General features: G+C 44.9%; 1 protein-coding gene across 1 annotated transcript in view; it reads left to right on the plus strand.

Moving 5' to 3' along the window:
• The first annotated feature begins 10,621 nt into the window (after positions 1-10,621).
• Positions 10,622-20,941, plus strand: part of LOC129706219 (uncharacterized) — a 52,304-nt gene continuing 41,984 nt past the window's right edge. Inside the window, exon 1 of the mRNA XM_055650318.1 lies at positions 10,622-10,757. Within this exon, the coding sequence (XP_055506293.1) occupies positions 10,622-10,757 (136 nt within the window). The remainder of the gene's footprint in view (positions 10,758-20,941) is intronic.

A 20,941-nucleotide genomic window follows, 5' to 3' on the forward strand; every position in this document is an offset into this window, starting at 1 on the left:
GAGAGAAGATTAGTGTAACTTCTCCCTCTCCAATTGTAGATTAAACCGTACCTTATTATGGTCACTACCTCCCAATGGCTCCTTAAACTCAAGTTCCTTTATCAAGTCCGGTTCAGTTCACAACGCTATATCCAGAATTGACTTATCCCTGGTAGGCTCCACTACAACCTGCTCTAAGCATCCATCACGGAGGCACTCCACAAACTCTCTTTCTTGGGGTCCAGTACCAACCTGATTTTCCCAGTCTACCTGCATGTTGAAATCTCCCATAACAACCTAGCATTGCCTTTACTACGTGCCAATTTTAACTGCTGATTCAACTTGCACCCTATATCCAGGTTACTGTTTTGGGGCCTGTACATTACTTCCATTAGGGTATTTTTACCCTTACAATTCCTTAGTTCTATCCATACTGACTCTACATCTCCTGTTTCATTGTCACCCCTTGCAGGGGACTGCATTTCATTCCTCACCAACAGATCTACCCCACCCCCTCTCGCACATGTCTGTCTTTTCGATAGGAGGTAGACCCTTGAATATTCAGTCCCTAGCCCTGGTCCTCTTGCAGCCATGTCTCAGTAATTTCTACAATATCATACTTGCCAATTTCTAACTGTGCCTCAAGCTCGTCCACTTTATTTCTTACACTTCACGCATTCATATTCAATTGGCCCTGGCCTATCCCTGTGCTGCGAGGGGTGGTTGTTGAGGCAGATACGACAGTGGCATTTAACAGACGTTGTGTATAACAAGGTATGCGTGTAATGGAGGCATATGGATGACGTGCAGGCAGGTGACATTTCCCTTGCCATCATGTGTAGGAAAGAACTGTAGATGCTGGTTTAAATCGGAGATAGACACACAATGCTGGAGTAACTCAGCGCGACATGCAGCATCCATTGAGAGATGGAATGGGTGACGTTTCGGGTCGAGATCCTTCTTAAGTCTGAAGAATATGAATATGAATAGGAATACGTAATTGCCAAATGTGACAAAGCACAGCGCGATTCTTTGCTTGCACACACAACGTATACAATTAGCATCCACCGACGGCTCTGACAAAGTGACAAAGCACGCCAGCTCCCCCTTTTGTCCCCCCTTCCCCGCACCACAGTGGTTCCCGAATTCTGGCCGCGCTACCGACCCGAAGCGTCACCCATTCCTTCTCTCCAGAGATGCTGCCTGTCCCGCTGAGTAACTCCAGCATTGTTGTGTCTCCCTTGGCATTATGTTCGGCACGATCATTGTGGGCAGTAATTCGTTTTCCTGCGCTGTGCTGATATATGCTCTATTGTGATAGACATGATGGAAACCTCCAGAACAAACTAATGCTGACACTTGGCACATGCAATATGGGCTGGGGTATACTTCTCTATTAGTAATCGGGATATAATATAGTGAAGAGTCAGACTAGATTGTGGGTGTGTGGATTCCCTGTCCCCAGAGGCATTAACACCATCCATATAAATTACATTGAACCTGCAAAGGTGTTGGAACATTCAGAGGAGTCTTGGTAGCTACCGAGTACTCCCACTCAATATTGTCATTCAATGGAACATTTTATCAGACTCGCGAATTGAAGTAACCAAATTTATTGTAGCTATTGACATTGTGGTGAATCATCTGCTGAGATCTTTAATCTTAAACGTACAAACACATGATGTCCTTAGCGTTTGGGATATTCTACGAGAGGGTGTCCATAAATAAACATAGAAATAATGAAAATAAGTGCAGGAGGAGGCCATTCAGCCCTTCACATTCACATTCACATTCATTGCGATCGTGGCTGATCACCCACAATCAGTAACCCGTGACTGCCTTCACCCCATATCTCTTCATTCCGCTAAACCCAAGAGCTCTTTCTAACTATCTTCTAAATTCACCCAGTCAATTGGGCTCTACTGCCTTCTGTGGCAGATAATTCCACAAATGTACAACTTTCTGCGTGAAAAAAAGTGTTTTCTAATCTCAGTTTAAAATGGCCTCCCCTGTACTCTTAGACTATGACCTCTGGTTTTGGACTCCCACAACATTGTGAAAATCCTGCCTGCGTCTAGTTTTTTCAGTCCTTTTATAATTTTATATGATTCTGTAAGGTACCCTCTCATCCTTGTAAATTCTAGTGAAGACAAGCCAAGTCATTCCAATCTTTCCTCATATTACAGTCCCACCATCCCGGAACGTGAACGTACGCTGCAAGGATGGCTCTCCTCAAATCCAGAGACCAAAACTGTACACAATACAACAGATATGGCCTCATGAGGGCCCTGTACAATTGCAGAAGCACCACTTTACTCTTATAAGTATACCCGTTTTGATGAACAAAGACAATTAGACAAGTTCGGTCTTCGAGAGGTTCACTTCACAAGTCACAACAATTGCCGTCTAAATTGGATACAGGGCGGAAGTTTTGGGCCAATCTGATAATATATACAATATGAAAGGCATCGATAAGATAGAGTCTGAACCTTTTCCCCAGAATGGAAAAGTGAAATACAAGAGGGCTAAAGTGCGAGGGGCAAACGTTGGAGCAGAAGTGCTGAACATTTTTATTACCCAAGTTGTGGAAGCTTTGAAAATGCTGCCAGGGGTGGTGGTGAGGCAGATGCGACAGTGGCGTTTAAGAGGCTTTTGATTATATTCAAGTAGCTAAGATATGCTATTACATTTATGTTCGGCACAGACATTGTGAGCCAAAGAGCCTGTTCTGCTCTTGTGCTGCTATGTGTTCTAAGTCTAGTTCCGGCTCCGTCGGCTATCATATAATCAACATGCACATCATCTAAATTCAATGGGTCTGAGAATGTTCCCAGAGATAAAACACACCCAAAAGGCGAAGTCATTATGTTGAAACAACAAAAAGCTAAAATATGCATATTATGGAATGAAATAAATAAAGAATGAAACAGTGACACAATTGGGCCATGTGATCTTTGATCGGGTGCGCAATCATGAGCAACTGTTCAACAGTCGTCACAAACCGTCACAGCTTACTGGACATATATAAAATATATAACATATCAAAGGACTGGACAAGCTAGATGCAGGAAAACCTTTCCCAATGTTGGGCGAGTCCAGAATCAGGGGCCACAGTCAATGGATAGGGGGGGGGGGGGGGGGGGGGGGGGGGGGGTGATTTAAGACTGAGGTGAGAAAGAACGTTTTCACCCAGAGAGTTGTGAATTTATGGAATTCCCTGCCGCAGACCGCAGTGGAGGCCATGTCAATGGATGGATTTAAGAGAGGGTTAGATAGCTCTAGGGGCTAGTGGAGTCAAGGGATACGGGGAGAAGGCAGGCAGGGATTATTGATAGGGGACGAACAGCCACGATCGCAATGAATGGCGGTACTAGCTCGAAGGGCCGAATGGCCTCCTCCTGAACCTATTTTCTATGTTTCTATGTTTCTATATTGCTATTGGATTATTATTGTCACGAGTACTTAGGCACAATGAAAACATATGTTATAAAAATATGTTTCCGGAAACAGTACAATCCTCTCAATCTCCCCCACAGCGGAAAACATTCTATGCCAAGTAACAGCTCAGTCATTTATTGCAGCTCGAAGGAAGCTAAAAAAAGCCACGGTTTCATTTACTCTCTGTACAATTACAGTGCAGCATCTGGACTTATATCCATGTGGCATAAAGCACAAGGTCACGTTGGATTCACAGATGCATTAGTATCAACTAGTACCAGACATTCGGCACATGGGGAACATGCGGGGAGGTGGGGAGATGCCATGATCAGAATGGACATGATCTTGGGCCAAGTTTGGCAGGCTGATAGGCGACTCCCACAACTGTGTTCACGGTGTCTGTTTAACCAGCGGATTTACCATGGAACGCTCCCTGCCCACTGTTCCCCAAATGTTATTTCTGCTCTGACATTACTTCTGTCTCTGTAGATTGTTGTTACAGCAAACGGGATACACCCAGGACACAACGTTATTGCTTTTAGTGGTGGGGATATTTACAATTGAATAAAACAACATTCTTGGCGCATTCACCTATTTGCTGATTCTTCCATCCACTTGCTGATCATGACCATCTTGGAATCAATCCATACCAGTGTCTTTATAAAGCATCAAGCTCGCAGTGTGGACATCTGCAGATGTCTGCGTGAGCTGAACGGAGCCTGTTGTTTTCCGAAACTCGGGGCCATGGCGAAACAGTGAGTTTTCATTCATCTCTGAGGAGATTCTTTGTCATAGAGTCGAGTGATACAGTCTAAAAACAGGCCCTCTGACCCACCTTGCGCACAATGGTCAACATGTCCCAGCTACATGAGTGCAAGCTGCCTGCGTTTGGTCCATATCCCTCCAAATGTTTCCTATCCATGTACCTGTCCAACAAAGTCTTAAACTGCGGGATAGTCCCAGCCTTAACTACTTCCTCTCGCAGCTTGCTCCATACACCCACCACCCTTTGTGTGAATGAGTTGCTCATCAGATTCTTATTAAATCTTTTCTCCTTCACCTTGATCTTATGCCCTCTGGTCCTCGATTCCCATACTTTGGGCAAGAGATTCTGTGCATCTATCCGATTTATTCGTATCATGATTCTGTATACCTCTATAAGATCACCCCTCATCCTCCCGTGCTTCAATAAATAGAGACCGAGCCTACTCACGCACTCACTATTGCTAAGACCTTCTATTCCTGTCAACATCATCATTAATCTTTTCTGAATCATTTCATACTTGACAATATCTTTCCTATGATATGCTGCCGAGAATTGAACAAAACATTCTAAATGCCGTCTCACCAACGTCTTATTCAACTGCAACATGACCTCCCCACTTTTATATTCAATACACTGACTGATGAAGGCCAATGTGTCAAAAGGCTTATTGACCACTGTATCTACCTGCGACTCGATCTTCAAGGTGCCAATCACCTGCATTACTAGATACTACTGCTCTACAACTCTACCCAAAGCCTAACATTCACTGTGTGGGCGCTTCCCTTGTTAGACATCCCAAAATGCAACATTTTATATTTCCCTGTGTTAAATTCCATCAACTATTCCTTAGCCCACCAATCTTTCACAACCATCTTCACTATCTGCAAAACCACCCGCTTTTGTATCATCAGCAAACTTGCTAATCTTGCTCTGTATGTTCGCATCAAAATCATTGATTTAGATGACAGACAGTAACGGGCGAGCACAGAACTCTGCGGCACACCACTAGTCACAGGAATCAAGTCCAATAAGCAACCTTCCGCCATCACTATCTGCTTCTTTCAATGAAGGCAATTTGCTCTCCATTCAGCTATTTCTCCTTGGGTCCCATGCGATCTAACATCCCAGAACCTACCTTGCGAAACCTTGTCGAATGCCTTACTGAAATCGTATATACAACATCTACAGCTCTGCCTTCATCGATCTTTTAGGTCACGTCTTCAAAAAAGACCCTTCAATCGCATGCAGAAACCCCTCCCAGGGGAAATTTACTAATGTTGTCAAAGGTGTCATTAAGCAGCAGAGCAGATTTACGTGGACATGCCTAAGAATGGAGAATCTGAGCTATTGGGAGAGGTTGGGCACGTTGTGGTCATGTTCCATGGTACGCACGGAGCTGACGCGTGATTTTATTGAGGTGTTTATAATTGTGTGGGGAACGGATAGCGTGAACGTGCAGTTTTTTCACCTGGGTAGGAGAATCCTAATCCAGGGGGCATACGTTTAAGACGAGTTATAAAATATTTAATAGGACGCTAAAGAGTCAGAGGAAGTAGTTGAAGCAAGTATGTTGAACACCGCTTCAAATACATTTGCATCGGTATGTGGATAAGCGCTTTTTAAAGTGGTTAGGGCCAACTCCATGCAAATGAAACAATTTTAGTTTGAGCATATTGGTCGGCATGAAAAGTGTTAGTCCGAAGGACCTCTTTCTGTGGTGACTGATAGGATGTGTTCATCTTTTCAGCCGGTGGATTTCACACCACCGTGTCCCGTTGTCGTTTACATTAATAATCTCGCGGAAAGGAGCAGAGTGTACCACCACTCGGAGGGTCTATACGTTCGGCGGTTATGTTTTCCGTATCTAGAGGAGAAAGCGGGGGAAATCCGCGGTACGCATTAACTGATTTTGGTTGTCCCAGTCTCATATCCGGAAGATAGTAACACTGTTCGGCGTTCCCCCGTCCCCCACTTAGGCCTCCCCCCTCTCTCCCAGCAGCTCCCTCCTACCCACTCCTCGATATTCAGTGAACTGACGGGCTGAGGGTATAAATTGTGATACATAATGTTCTTGTAACTATTGAGAAAGAGAGGGACTTTGTTGTGCAAGTACGCAGGCGGTCGCGCAGGCAAGTAAAGTCGTTTAGAAATAATGTGGGATTCTGTTCTTTATTCATGGCGACAGTGAATACACGCGGTGCGGTAGGGGTTATGCTCAAACTTCGTTAAACAGTGATCCAACTTTAAGTGGAATGCTATGGGCAGTCCTGGTGGCCTCAGTGTAGCGAAGTGAGAAGATGAATAGTCGCAGTCTTTTCCCAAGGTAGGGGAGTCCAAACCTAGAGGGCATAGCTTTAAGATGAGAGGGGAATGATTTAAGAGGAGCTTGGGAGACAACTGTTTGACACAGAAGGCGGTGGGTATATAGACCGAACTGCCAGAGCAAGGTGCAAATGTGAGTCCCTCTTCAACACCACTATCCGGCACTGGCCAATGTCTGTAATGCAATAAAAACAAAGTCTATCGGAGACGGTAATGTGGTAGGATTATGGTTAGTAATGCAGCATTCAAGAGCTCGGTGATTGTTTGGAAGAAACTGTTCTTGAATCCGGAGGTTATGGTGTTCAGGCTCCTGTATTTTCTTCCCGATTGAAACAGCGAGGCAAAGTGTGGCTGAGTGGTAAGGGTATGTATGATATTGTCTGCTGATTTCTCCCAACGCCCCGTACAGATCCCCTCAATGGTGGGCAGGTCATAACCTGTGATGGACTGGTAGTGTCCACCACTGTTTGCAGTTTTATTTGTTGCTGGGCGTTCGAGTTGTTGATGCAGGCCAACCAGTCAGTGTGTTCTCAACAGTACACATGTAGTTCAGTTTAGTTTATTGCCACATGTTTCGTGGTATAGAGGACAGTTATTGTTGGGTTCTAACCAGTCAGCGGAAAGACAATACGTGATTACAATCGAGCCATTTACATGTATAGATATATGATAATGGAATAGCGTTTAGTGCGACATAAAACTAGTAAAATTCAATCGCCGATAGTCCGATGGTCACCAATGAGGCCGATAGTAGTCCAGGACTGCCCTCTAGTTGTGGTAGGAGGATTCAGTTCCTTGTAGAATTTTGATAGACTATTTGTCGACAGACCGAATCTCCTCAAACCTCTAAGGAAGTACAGGCATTCGTGAGCCTGATGGCACGTTTGAGTACAGAGTAAGGCTCCCTCCCCACTGTACCAGTCGCTTTCCACCTAATCTTGAATAATCACAATTACCTTTCCCACAATATCAGGTCAGGTTTGTCAAAAGACCGCAGAGTCGAGAATTTCATTGTCACGTGTTATGGATGAGGATATAAGAAGATCAAAACTGGGAGTTAAATATTCAAGGCTACACATCCTATCATAATGACTGAAAGGGCAGAGGGGGTAGAGTAGCACTGATGGTTAGGATTGAAATGTAGTCCTTAGCAAAGGGCGTAATTGGATTAGAAGGTGTAGAGTCCCTGTGGGTAGAAGTGCAACACTGCAAAGCTAAAAGGACTCTAATGGGATTATTTGCAGTTCCCCAAACAGTAGCCGGGATTCGGATACAAGTTGATTCAGTGAAAAAAATCGGCGTGCAGGAAAGGTAATGTTACGGTTGTCATGGGAGATTTGAATATGCAGGTAGACTGGGAGAATCAGGCTGGCACTGGATCCCAAGAGAGATGATTTGTAGTGTGCCTCCAAGATACTTAGAGCAGCTTGTCGTGGAACATACCAGGGGTAAGGCAATTCTAGATTTAGCGTTGTGCAATAAACCAGATTTAACAAAGATAACTTGAGGTAAGGGAACCACTCTGACGTAGTGACCACGATATACGATGTAACCTACAATTTGAAAGGGAAAAGGTGAAATCGGATGTGTGGGTAATACACCTGGGCAAAAGGGACTACCGAGGCATGAAGGTGGAGCTGGCAAAGATCATTTCATTCCATAGAGGAAGAAAGATTCCAGGAGGAGAGGAAGATGACGAATACTGACAGGGGAGGTTACATTCTCATTGGTAAACTGGTCACTCTCGGCCTCCCCACTGTCACATGTGCCTGGATAAAGGATTTCCTCACTAACCGGCCCCAGACTGTGAGACTCATAGAAACATAGAAACATAGAAACATAGAAATTAGGTGCAGGAGTAGGCCATTCGGCCCTTCGAGCCTGCACCGCCATTTAATATGATCATGGCTGATCATCCAAGTCAGTATCCCGTACCTGCCTTCTCTCCATACCCTCTGATCCCCTTGGCCACAAGGGCCACATCTAACTCCCTCTTAAATATAGCCAATGAACTGGCCTCAACTACCCTCTGTGGCAGAGAGTTCCAGAGATTCACCACTCTGAGCTCATTGTCGACTCGGCCCCCACCTCTCCTCCACTCGCAGGTTGAGTACCGGTTCCCCACAGGGCTGTGTGCTAAGCCCCCTCTTATACTGTCTCTACACCTACGACTGTAGTCCGGCCCACAACAACAACCGCATCGTCAAATTTGCTGACGACACTACTGTGGTCGGACTTATTTCAAAGGGAGACGAGGCAGCCTACAGAGAGGAAGTCCTGAAGTTGACAACCTGGTGCTCAGAAAACAATCCGGCTCTGAACACCAGGAAAACAAAAGAGCTCATTGTCGACTTCAGGAGGCACAGCACCGACTTAGCCCCCATACACATCAACGGCGAGTGTGTGGAGAGGGTCAACACCTTTCGGTTTCTCGGCGTCCATATCGCTGCTGACATCTCCTGGACGGACAACACGACAGCGGTCATCAAGAAGGCTCAGCAGCGGCTGCACTTCCTGAGGGTCCTCAGGAAGCACAACCTGGACTCTAACCTGCTGCTGCTGACCTTCTACCGCTCGTCCATCGAGAGCCTGCTGACATACTGCATTACAGCATGGTATGGCAGCTGCACCATGGCAGACAGGGAGAGGCTTCAGAGGGTAACCAGGACAGCGCAGAGGATCATTGGCTGCCCTCTCCCCTCCCTGATGGACATCTACACCTCCCGCTGCCTTAGCAGGGCCAAGAAGATCATCAAAGACAGCTCCCATCCTGCGTTTGGACTGTTCGACCTGCTGCCCTCTGGAAGGCGCTATAGGTGCATCAAATCCAGGACAAACAGACTCAGGAATAGTTGCTTTCCGAGAATTATAACTACTATAAATTCAAATTCACACATGCACTGACTACACCGCCCAACACGGACTTCCATCTGTATACATGTATATATGTATGTAGCGCCGCAGAATTTGTGCACCTATCCCCCCCCATCTCCCTTCTGTTTTTTGTTTTTTCTGTTTCTTGTTTTTTGTGCTAAATTGTATGTATGCACTGAGTGCGAGCAGCTTTCAGTTTCACTGTACGTGTATAGTGACAATAAATGGCATATCTATATCTATATCTAAGGACAATGTCAAAGCGAAAGAGAATGCCTAAGATAGAGCGCTAATGTTCGGCGAATTCAAGGGGTAGGGAGAGAAGGTTAAATCACCTGGACTGGAGGGACTACACCCGGATGGACCACATGGTTCTGGGCGAGGTGGCTGCATAGATTGTGCAGCAATTAGTTGTAATATTTCAAGAATCACTGGAGTTAGGAGTAATTACTGAATATTGGAAAATGGCGAATATCACCCGCTGTACAAGAAGGAAGCAAAGAGCGGAAACTATAGGCCGGTTACCTTGACTTTGGTGGTTGATAAGATTTTAGTACAGTATTGTGTACAGTGTTGGTCTCCTAACTTGAGGAAGGACATCCTTGTGATTGAGGCAGTGCAGCGTAGGGTCACGAGATTGATCCTTGGGACTGCCATATGAGGAAAAATTGAAAAGACTAGGCTTGTATTCACTGGAGTTTAGAAGGATGAGGGGGTACCTTATAGAAACATTTAAAATTATAAAAGGACTGGTCAAGATAGATGCAGGAAAAAATGTTCCAAATGTTGGGCGAGTCCAGAACCAGGGGCCACACTTTTTCAGGGTAGGTCATTTAAGTCTGAGGTGAGAAAAAACGTTTTCACACAAAGAGTTGTGAATTTGTGGAATACCCTGCCACAGAGGGCAGTGAGGGCCAAATCATTTGGATGGATTTAAGAGAGAGTTAGATAGAGCTCGAGTGGCTAGTGGAGTCAAGGGATATGGGGAGAAGGCAGGCATGGGTTATTGATTGGGGTCGATCAGCCATGATCACAATGAATGGCGGTGCTGGCTCGAAGGGCCGAATGGCATCCTCCTGCACCTATTTTCTATGTTTCTATGTTTCTAGAGGCAATTGTATAAAGGATGAGTTTACACTGTTCTTAGAAGATCACGATAGAATAGACCGAAGTCAGCATGGTTTTGTGAAGGGAAGATGTTGCCTGGCGAATCTGCTGGTGTTCTTTGAGGAAGTTAATCGCATGGCAAACAGAGGGGAGGCTGTAGATGTTGTTTACCTAGATTTTGAGAAGGCCTTCGATAAGGCGTCGCACGGCAGGCTGCTGGGGAAGATGAGAGTCCATGGTATTAAAAGGAAGCCACTAGCGTTGATAGCGGGTTGGTTGGATGGCAGAAGACAAATAATTCCAATAAAAGGCGCGTTTCAGGTTGGCTGCCAGTGACTAGTAGAGTTCCGCAAGTGTCGGTGCTGGGGCTGCTTCTCTCCACGTTGTATATTAACGATTTGAATAAGGGGTTTGAAGGATTTGTTGCCAAGTTTGCAGATGATGCTAAGATAGGTCGAGGGATAGAGAGTGCAAAGGACGCATGGGCTTTGCAGAAGGACTTGGACATGTTATGAGAGTGGGCAGAGAAGTGGCACATGGGTACCATCTGTAGTTGAAAAATTACCGGAGAGTATTCTGAGGGAGAGATTATACAGGCATTTAGATAAACAAGGGCTCATGTTTACTGAAAGCAGTGAAGGAAGCTAATGGCATATTGGATTTCATAACGAGAGGATTTGAATAAAGGAGTAAAGGAGTCTGTTTGCAGTTGTACATGGCCCTGGTGAAACCACATCTGGAGTATTGTGTACAGCTTTGGTCTCCTAATTTGAGGAAGGATATCATTGATATTGGGGAGGGCAGCGCAGGTTCACGAGATTATTTCCCGGCATGGCGGGGCTGCCATATGAAGAAAGATTGGGAAGACTGGGCTTTTGAAGGATGAGAGGGTTTCTGATAGAAACATATAAAATCATAAATAGACTGGACAAGCTAGATAGGAAAAGCATTTCCAATGTTGGGGGAGTCCAGAACCAAGGGCCACAGTCTACGAATCAACGGGAGGCCATTTAAAACTGAGATGAGAAAACAAACTTTTTCACCCTAAGAGTCGTGAATTTGTGCAATTCTATGCCACAGACGGCAGTAGAGTACAATTCACTGGATTAATTAATGAGAGAGTTAGACAGGTCTAGCGGCTAGCGGAATGAAGGAATTTAGGGAGAAGGCAGGCACGGGTTACTGATTGTGGATGATCATCCATGATCACAATGATTGGTGGTGCAGGTTCGAAGGGCTAATGCCTCTTCCTGCACTTATTTTCTATTAGGTATAGTCTGCATGGTTTTGTACGTGTGAGGACGTCGCCCACATCTGATTGATTTGTTTGAAGACGTGACCAAAAAGATCGATGATAGCAGAGCTGTAGATGTTGCGTACATTGATTTCAGAAAGGCATTTGACAAGGTTCACCATGGTAGGCTGCTCTGTAAGGTTAGATCGCGAGGGATCCACACAGAGTTAGAAGAATGGATAACAAATTGGCTCATTGGAAGGTAGCAGTGGGTGCTGGTGGAAGTTTGCTTTTTGGACTGGAGGCCTGTGACTAGTGGTGTGCCTCAGAGTTCGGTACTGGGCCAGTTACTCCTTGTCATCTACATCAATGATTTGGGTGAGAAAATGCAGGGCAAGATTAGTATGTTTGCTGATGATACACAAGTGAGTGGTTTTGCAGATAGTGAAGATTGTTGTGAAAGATTGCAGCAGCATCTAGATCTGGATCGATTAGCCAGATGGGCAGTGCAATGGTTGATACAACGTAATACAGAAAAGCGTGAGGTGTTGAATTTTGGGACGCCGAACAAGGGCAGGACCTACACAGTAAACGGTAGGCCTCTGGGTAATGCTGTAGATCAGAGGGATCAAGCAGTACAGATACATGATTCCTTGAAGGTCAAGTCGCAGGTATATTGATATGGTGGTCAAAAAGGACTTTGCCACTTTGGCCTTCATCAGTCAGACTATTGAGTGTAGAAGTTGAGAGGTCATGTTGCAGTTGTACACAACGTCGGTGAGACCGCATTTAGAATATTGTGTTCATTTCTGGGCAGCATGCTTTAGGACAACTATTGTCAAGCTTCAAAGGGTTCCGCCAAGATTCACCTTTGAGTGGGTGATCTATTGGGAGAGGTTGAGTGGGCTGGGTCTCTATTCCATAGAGCGCAGGAGGATGAGAGGACATCTTGTAGATGTGTACAAAATCATGTAATCATATAACAATTACAGCACGGAAACAGGCCAACTCGGCCCTAGTCCGTGCCGAACAGTTATTCTCCCCTAGTCCCATCTACATACACTCAGACCATAACCCTCCATCCCTTTCCCGTCCATATCCCCATCCGATTTATTTTTAAATGATAAAATCGAACCTGCCTCCACCATTTCCACTGGAATCTCATTCCACACAGCTACCACTCTCTGAGTAAAGAAGTCCCCCCTCGTGTTACCCCTAAACTTCTGTCCCTTAATTCTCAAGTCATGTGAGAGAAGGCAGGTACAGGATACTGAGTTGGATGATCAGCCATTATCATATTGAATGGCGGTGCAGGCTTGAATGGCCGAAATGCCTACTTATGTACCTATTTTCCATGTCTGTAAGTGGCTATGTCCTCTTGTTTGAATCTTCCCTACTTTCAATGTGAAAAGCTTATCCACGTCAACTCTATCTATCCCTCTCATCATTTTAAAGACCTATATCAAGTCCCCGCTTAACCTTCTGCGCTCCAAATAATAAAGACCTAACTTGTTCAACCTTTCACTGTAACTTAGATGCTGAAATCCAGGCAACGTTCTGGTAAATCTCCTCTGTACTCTCTCTATTTTGTTGAAAGCCTTCCTATAATTATGCGACCAAAATTGTACACCATACTCCATAATTGGCCTCACCAATGCCTTGTACAATTTTAACATTACATCCCAACTTCTATTCTCAATGCTCTGATTAATAAAGGCCAGCACACCAAAAGCTTTATTTACCACCCTATCCACATGATATTCCACTTTCAGGGAACTGTGCACAGTTATTCCCAGATCCCTCTGTTCACCTGCATTCTTCAATTCCCTACCATTTACTACGTACGTCCTATTTTGATTTGTCCTGCCAAGATGTAGAACCTCACACTTATCAGCAATAAACTCCATCTGCCATCTTTCAGCCCACTCTTCCAAATGGCATAAATCTATCTGTGGTCTTTGAAAATCTACTTCATTATCCACAACACCACCTATATTAGTATCATCTGCATATTTACTAATCCAATTTACCACACCATCATCCAGATCATTGATGTACATGACAAACGACAGTGGACCCGATACAGATCCCTGTGGCACCCACTAGTCACCGGCCTCCAAACTGACAAACAGCCATCCACCATTAGTCTCTGGCATCTCCCATTCAGTCACTGTTGAATCCATCTTGCTACTCCGCCATTAATACCAAACACTTGAACGTTCTTAACCAACCTTCCATGAGGAACCTTGTCAAAGGCCTTACGGAAGTCCATATAGACAACATCCACTGCTTTACCCTCATCGATTTACCGAGAAACTTCTTCAAAATATTGTAGAAGATTAGCCAAACGTGACCTTCCAGGCACAAATCCATGTTGATTGTTCCTAATCAGACCCTGTTTATCCAGATGCTTACATATATTATCTCTAAGCATCCTTTCCATTAATTTGCCCACCACTAAAGTCAAACTAACAGGTCTATAATTGCTAGGTTTACTCTTAGAACCCTTTTTAAACAATGGGACAACATGCGCAGTACGCCAATCCTCCGGCACTATTCCCGTTTCTAATGACTTTTGAAATATTTCTGTCAGAACCCCTGCTATCTCTACAATAACTTCCCTCAATGTCCTAGGAAATATCCTGTCAGGACCTGGAGAACTATCCACTTTTATATTTTTCAAAAGTGTCAGTACTTCCTCGTCTTTGAATCTCGTAGTTTCCATAGCTATTCTGCTTGTTTCCCTTACCTCACATAATTCAATATCCTTCCCCTTGGTGAATACCGAAGAAAATAAATTGTTCAATATCTCCCCAATTTTATCTCTCATTATCCTTTTGCTATTAATATAGCTGCAGAAACCCTTTGGATTTACTTTCACCTTACGCCAAAGCAACCTCGTATCTTCTTTTAGCTTTTCTAATTTATTTCTTAAGAATCTTTTTACATGCTTTATACTCCACAAGTACCTCATTTACTCCATGCTGCCTATATTTATTGTGGATCTCTCTCCTTTTCGAACCAAGTGTCCAATATCCCTTGAAAACTATGGCTCTCTCCAATTTTTACTATTTCCATTCAAGCGAACAGGGACATAAATATTCTGTACTCTTAAAATGTCATCTTTAAATGTCCTCCATTTCTCATCCGCTTCCTTCCCATCAAACAAAATGTCCCAATTCACTCATTTTAAATCGTTTCGCATTTCCTCAAAGTTAGCCTTTCTCCAATGAAAAATCTCAACCCTAGGTCCAGTTCTGACCATCTCCATAATTATATTGAAACTAATGTTATTGTGATCAGTGGACCCGAAGTGTTCTCCAACACATACCTCCGCCACCTGACCTGTCTGATTTCCTAACAGGAGGTCCAGCAGTGCCCCTTCTCTAGTAGGCACCTCTATGTATTGCTGCAAAAACTATCCTGCACACATTTTACAAACTCCAAACCATCCAGCCCATTTACAGAATGTGTTTCCCAGTCTATGTGTGGAAAAAATGAAATCTCCCACAATCACTGCCTTGTGCTTACTACTAGTATCTCCGATCTCCTTACATATTTGCTCTTCCAATTCTCGCTCCCCATTAGGCGGTCTATAACACACCCCTATAAATGGTGCTATACCTTTCCCATTTCTCAGTTCCAACCAAATAGCCTCCCTAGAGGAGCCCTCTAATCTATCCTGTCAAAGCACTGCTGTAATATAGTCCCTGATAAGAAATGCAACACCTCCACCTCTTGCCCCTCCACTTATATCACACCTGAAGCAACGAAAGATTGGAATATTTAGTTTCCAATCACAGCCCTCCTGCAACCATGTTTAACTGATCGCCACAACATGATACTTCCTGTTGTCAATACAGGCTCTAAGCTCATCTACGTTACTTACAATGCTTCTAGCATTTAGTAAAGTCAAGTCAAGTCACATTTATTTACATAGCACCTTTAAAAAACCAAACTCGTTGGCCAAAGTCCTTTACATTTGTTATAAGAACAGCATAACAAAACAAACTACATACATCTATATTACTAAATCTCTGATCTTGACCGCTTTTGACCGACTGTGAGTACGGAAAAGCTATTTCCGAGAGAACGCCGCCAACTACGGCCGTCATTTTTGGCCACCTCGCTCAGAGCCCCCTCCGCCGTATGAGTGCGGAGGATCTGTTCAGGCGATAAAAACTTAGAGAGATATTAATGTTTTTACAAAATTCCCCATACTCTCTGCTGCCACCGCTGGCGGCAGAGGGAGGGACTATAAATCCAGGATGTGTCGTGCCTCTCTCAGTCTTTGCCAGACCAGGAAGCGAGAAGGTCACGGCTCTCTGAGCAGCGGATAACACTGTATACTCCACGATGAGTCCCCTCGATGCGGTTGTAAAGTGGCTGCAGCCCCTTTTAACACGATTATGTTCACAAAATGAATTTTGGTTGTCACGTGTCTGCAGCCCAATTCTTTCCCTCGCCTTTTTTGTAACAAGTTTGTGTTCACAAAATGAATTTTGGTTGTCGGGGGGCTGCAGCCCAATTATTTGCCTCGCCTCGCCTTTTTTTTTTATCAAGTGTGTGTTCACAAAATGAGTTTTGGTTGTCGCGTGTCTGCAGCCCAATTGTTTGCCTCAGCTTTTTTTTTAACAAGATTTTGTTCACAAAATGAATTTTGGTTATCGGGTGTCTGCAGCCCAATTCTTTGCCTCGCCTTTTATTTAACAAGTTTGTGTTCACAAAATGAATTTTGGTTGTCGGGTGTCTGCAGCCCAATTGTTTGCCTCGCCTTCTTTTTAAATTAAATCTTTGTATTTGAATTTCACAGCAATTTGCATACATACAATGATAACAGACAGGGACAGTCAAGGCATAATTGTGCAACAATATGTAAGCGACCCTCAAAGCCCTTACTCTTACCCATCTTCAACCCACCCGAATCATGTCGGAACCAAACGGGGACAAACAACACTCACATACGTACACATCCACACAAATCTGGGAAGATAAACGAAACAAAAAGTACTAAAGAAAAAAAAGAGTCACTAAAAACGGTAAATAAGTAGATAATTAAATAAATAAGTGGGGGGGGGGGGGGGAGAGCAGCTGCCGTAGAGCAGAACAATGGTGGAGAGCAGCCAGTCCTCTTCCGAGTCCGGGGACAAGTTGAGAAAGTTAACAAGTTCCAATAAAGGGTTCCATGTATCTAGGAATGTCTTGGTAGAACCTTTGAGAGAGAACCTAAGTTTTTCAAGCTTTAAATTGTAAAGCACCTCCTTAATCCAGCGGGCGTGTGTCGGAGGACAGGTGACCATCCAGTTAAGCAAGATCAGTCTCCGGCCTAACAAGGTTGTAAAAGCTAGGACCCGTTTCACCGCAACAGAAAGGTTGGTGTTGGGAGGGTTACCGAAAATGGCTGACAGTGGGTTTGGAGGACTAGTCTGGCCAGACGTTCAGTTTATCAAGTCGAAAGCATTCCTCCAAAAGGCTGCTAGCTTAGGGCAAGGCCAAAACATATGACTATGGTTGTCAGGGGATTGATTACATCTATTGCAGGTGTCCCTAACAGCGGGGTAAATTCTAGATAATCTCGCATTTGTGCAGTGGACTTTGTGAAGGACTTTGCATTGGATTAGACCATGACGGGCACATATGGAGGAATAATGGATCAAATCCAAGGCAGAGTCCCATTGCTGGTCTGTTAGTTTCGTATTCAGCTCACCCTCCCACGCAGCTTTTAATGAGGTATAAGGTTTCAATATAACCGACCCTAACAAGTTATACAAAACAGAGATGCATTTCTTCCGGTTGGGATCTAGAGCTAAGATGCTATCAGTCAGGGTTTCAGGGGCGCGATTTGGGAAATGGGGGAAGGTATTCTTCACAATATCCCTAACCTGGAAAAAAACGAAAAAGGTGGGTGTTTGGGAGGCTATAGTTGGACGAGAGCTCCGCAAAGGACGAAAATATGCCATCCCTGTATAGGTTTTTGATACTACTGATACCGTTGCTATGCCAGGTTTTGAATGCGTGGCCTGTACTTGAGGGTTTAAAGATGTGATTTTTAAGCAGTGTGGTCAAGGTGGAAGGGTCTTGTAAACCGAAGTTTTTTTCCTGAATTGACTCCATACCTTGAGCGAGATGGACGCAATTGGGCCAGCACCCACAGATGTTATAGGAAGGGGGAGTTGGGCGCATAGGACAGACCGCAACGGGAGATGTGAACTCGCATTCTCCATGTGTACCCAGGTCGGTAGGTGGTCGCAATCATCATTCATCCAGTACTGGGGTTTTTGCAAGTTAGCTGCCCAATAGTATCGCCTAAAGTCAGGAATTGCCAAACCGCCGTCACTCTTAGGAGACTGCAGTATCGCCTTTCGGATTCTAGCCGGTTTGCTACCCCATAAAAATTTAGATATTGTCCTTTCTAATTGATCAAAAAAAGATTTAGTGATAAGTATAGGGACGTGCTGGAAAAGATGCAGGAATTTGGGTAGGACGACCATCTTGACCAGATTCATCCGGCCCACGAGGGATAGCGGTAAAACTGACCAGCGGTCAAAATCTCTTTCGGCTTTCTCAACCAGAGGCAGAATGTTTGTGCGGAACATATCAGATAAGGGTGTTGTGATAAAAACGCCGATGTAGCGAAACCCGTCCTCTGCCCATTTGAATGAGGTTAAAGAGCGAGGGAGCTGCTTAGCCAATGAGTTAATCGGTATTAGCTCACTCTTTTGGTAGTTAAGTTTATAACCAGAATACGAACCAAACCGTTCTAAGATATTCGTTATCACAGGGACAGAGCTGACTGGGCTCGAGATGTACAGGTGCAGGTCATCCGCATACAATGAGACTTTAAGAGTTGTGTCGAACCGTGCAACACCTTTAAAGCCCTTCTCTGAGCGTAACCAGACCGCCAAGGGTTCTATCACGACAGCAAACAGGAGTGATGATAACGGGCAACCCTGTCTGGTACCTCTCTGAAGGGGGAAGTGGGGCGACAGTGTGCCGATTGTTTGTACTGAGGCCATCGGGGACGAGTATAATAGACTGCCCCAAAGAATAAAACTGTTACCGAGGCCAAACCTGTCCATCGCCTCATATAGGTACCACCCCTCGACCCTGTCGAACGCTTTTTTCGGCGTCGAGGGAGATCACTATCTCCGGGGTCTCTCTACTCGGTGAATGGATGACGTTAAGGAGACGTCTAGTATTGTGGGAAGACTGTCGGCCTGGTATGAACCCTGTTTGATCTAACGAGATAATAGAGGGCATCACCCGTTGAAGACAAGGGCTTTAGAGAGTATTTTGAGGTCCACATTCAGGAGTGAAATTGGTCTATAGCTACTACAAAGCAGGGGATCTTTCTCTTTTTTTAAGAATTAGGGAGACAGTAGCCCACAACAAGGTGGGCGGTAGGCGACGACGTAAAAACGCCTCATTGTACATATCTCTCAGGACTGGTGCGAGGAGAGCAGAGAAAGCTTTGTAATATTCTACAGTGAAGCCGTCAGGACCGAGTGACTTTACGCTTTGCAGCGATGTGATGGCTGCTTGGACCTTAGCATCAGTTATGGGACCAAGTTATTGGTTGTCGGGTGTCTGCAGCCCAATTGTTTGCCTCGCCTTTTGTTTCAACAAGTTTGTGTTCACAAAATGAATTTTGGTTGCCGGGTGTCTGCCGTCCAATTATTAGCTTCGGCTTTTTGACAAATTTGTGTTCACAAGATGGATTTCGGTTGTCGGGTGTCTGCAGCCCAATTGTTTGCCTCTCATTTTTAACAAGTTTGAGTTCACAAAATGAATTTTGGTTGTCGGGTGGCTGCAGCCCAATTGTTTGCCTTGGCTTGGCTTTTAAACTCATTGCAACATACGGACCCCAATGTTTATAGTAGCCCTCTGGAAACCAGTACCTCCAGCCCGCAACACCCATACTAGCGCAACAGACAGCCCCCCCCCCCCCCCCCCCCCCCCCCCCCCCCCCCCCCCCGGCGAGCAGCATTTCAATTGGTGGACAGGTGGAATATTGTGGTGGTGACCAGCCCTCCCGTGTGATGCTGGGACCCGACGGGTCCCACTTAGTCTAGTATATACATGTAGCCCTCACTCAGAGGACGTCAGGAAAGGCTTTGGAGTATAGATAAGTATTTTGTCTTGACTTCAAAGAGTCGATGGAGGGGGCAGTTCTGATGGGAAAGGGTATGCTGTTCCACAGTCTAGGGGCCGCAATCATAAAAGCGCGGTCGCCCCTGAGCTTATGCCTAGAACGTGGGATATTCAGCCACCCAAGTCGGCCGATCTGAGGGGCCTGGAGGTGGAGTGGTGGGTGAGAAGACTTTTTATGTAGGTGGGGGCAAGCCCATTGAGGGCTTTGTAGACATGGAGGAGGATCATATAACGAACCGCACAGAGAGCCAGTCGAGAGAGGCCACTGTGGTCCCTTTTCGGGTGCCCGTCAGGAGTTTCGCTGCGGCGTTTTGGACCAGTTGCAGGCGGGACAGGGAAGATTGGCTGATGCCACTGTAAAGGGAGTTGAGTAATCTAGGTGGGCCGAGATGAATGTGTGGATGATCTTTTCCAGGTCATCAAACTGGAGGGATTTTTTTATTTTATTAAAATAAAATGTATTAAAATATATGTTTTAATTTATTAAAATATATATGTTTTATTTTATTAAAATATACACATTTAAGAAACCGACCCCCTCGTATTCTCTGTTTATTATATTTTTCTTCTTTCTCCCCTACATTTTGTGTCCGAGGGCTTCCCTTCTCTGCCTCCTGCCTCACACACTGACTACTAGCTTTCCCTATTTGAATCCCTCCCCCACAACCAATCTAGTTGAAAGTCTCCTCAGTAGCCTTTGCAAATCTCCCCGCCAGTATATTGGTCCCTTTCGGGTTCAAGTGCAACCCATCCTTTTTGTACAGGTCACACATTCCACAAAAGAGGTCCCAATGATTCTGAACATTGAATCCCTGCCCTCTGCACCAGTCTTTCAGCCACGCATTTATCTTCCACCTCGCTCCGTTCCGACACTCACTATCGCGTGGCACAGACAGTATTCTCGAGATTTGTTACCTTTGCGGTCCTTCTCTTTAATCCCCTCCTAAATCATGAGAGGAATAGATCTGGTAGATGCCCATAATCTCTTACCCATAGTAGAATTGAGGACCAGAAGCCACATGTTATAGATAAAGGAGGAAATATATAATAGGAATCCGAGGGCTAACTTT

Source organism: Leucoraja erinacea, chromosome 2 (genome assembly GCF_028641065.1).
Source record: "Leucoraja erinacea ecotype New England chromosome 2, Leri_hhj_1, whole genome shotgun sequence".
Classification (NCBI taxonomy): domain Eukaryota; kingdom Metazoa; phylum Chordata; class Chondrichthyes; order Rajiformes; family Rajidae; genus Leucoraja; species Leucoraja erinaceus.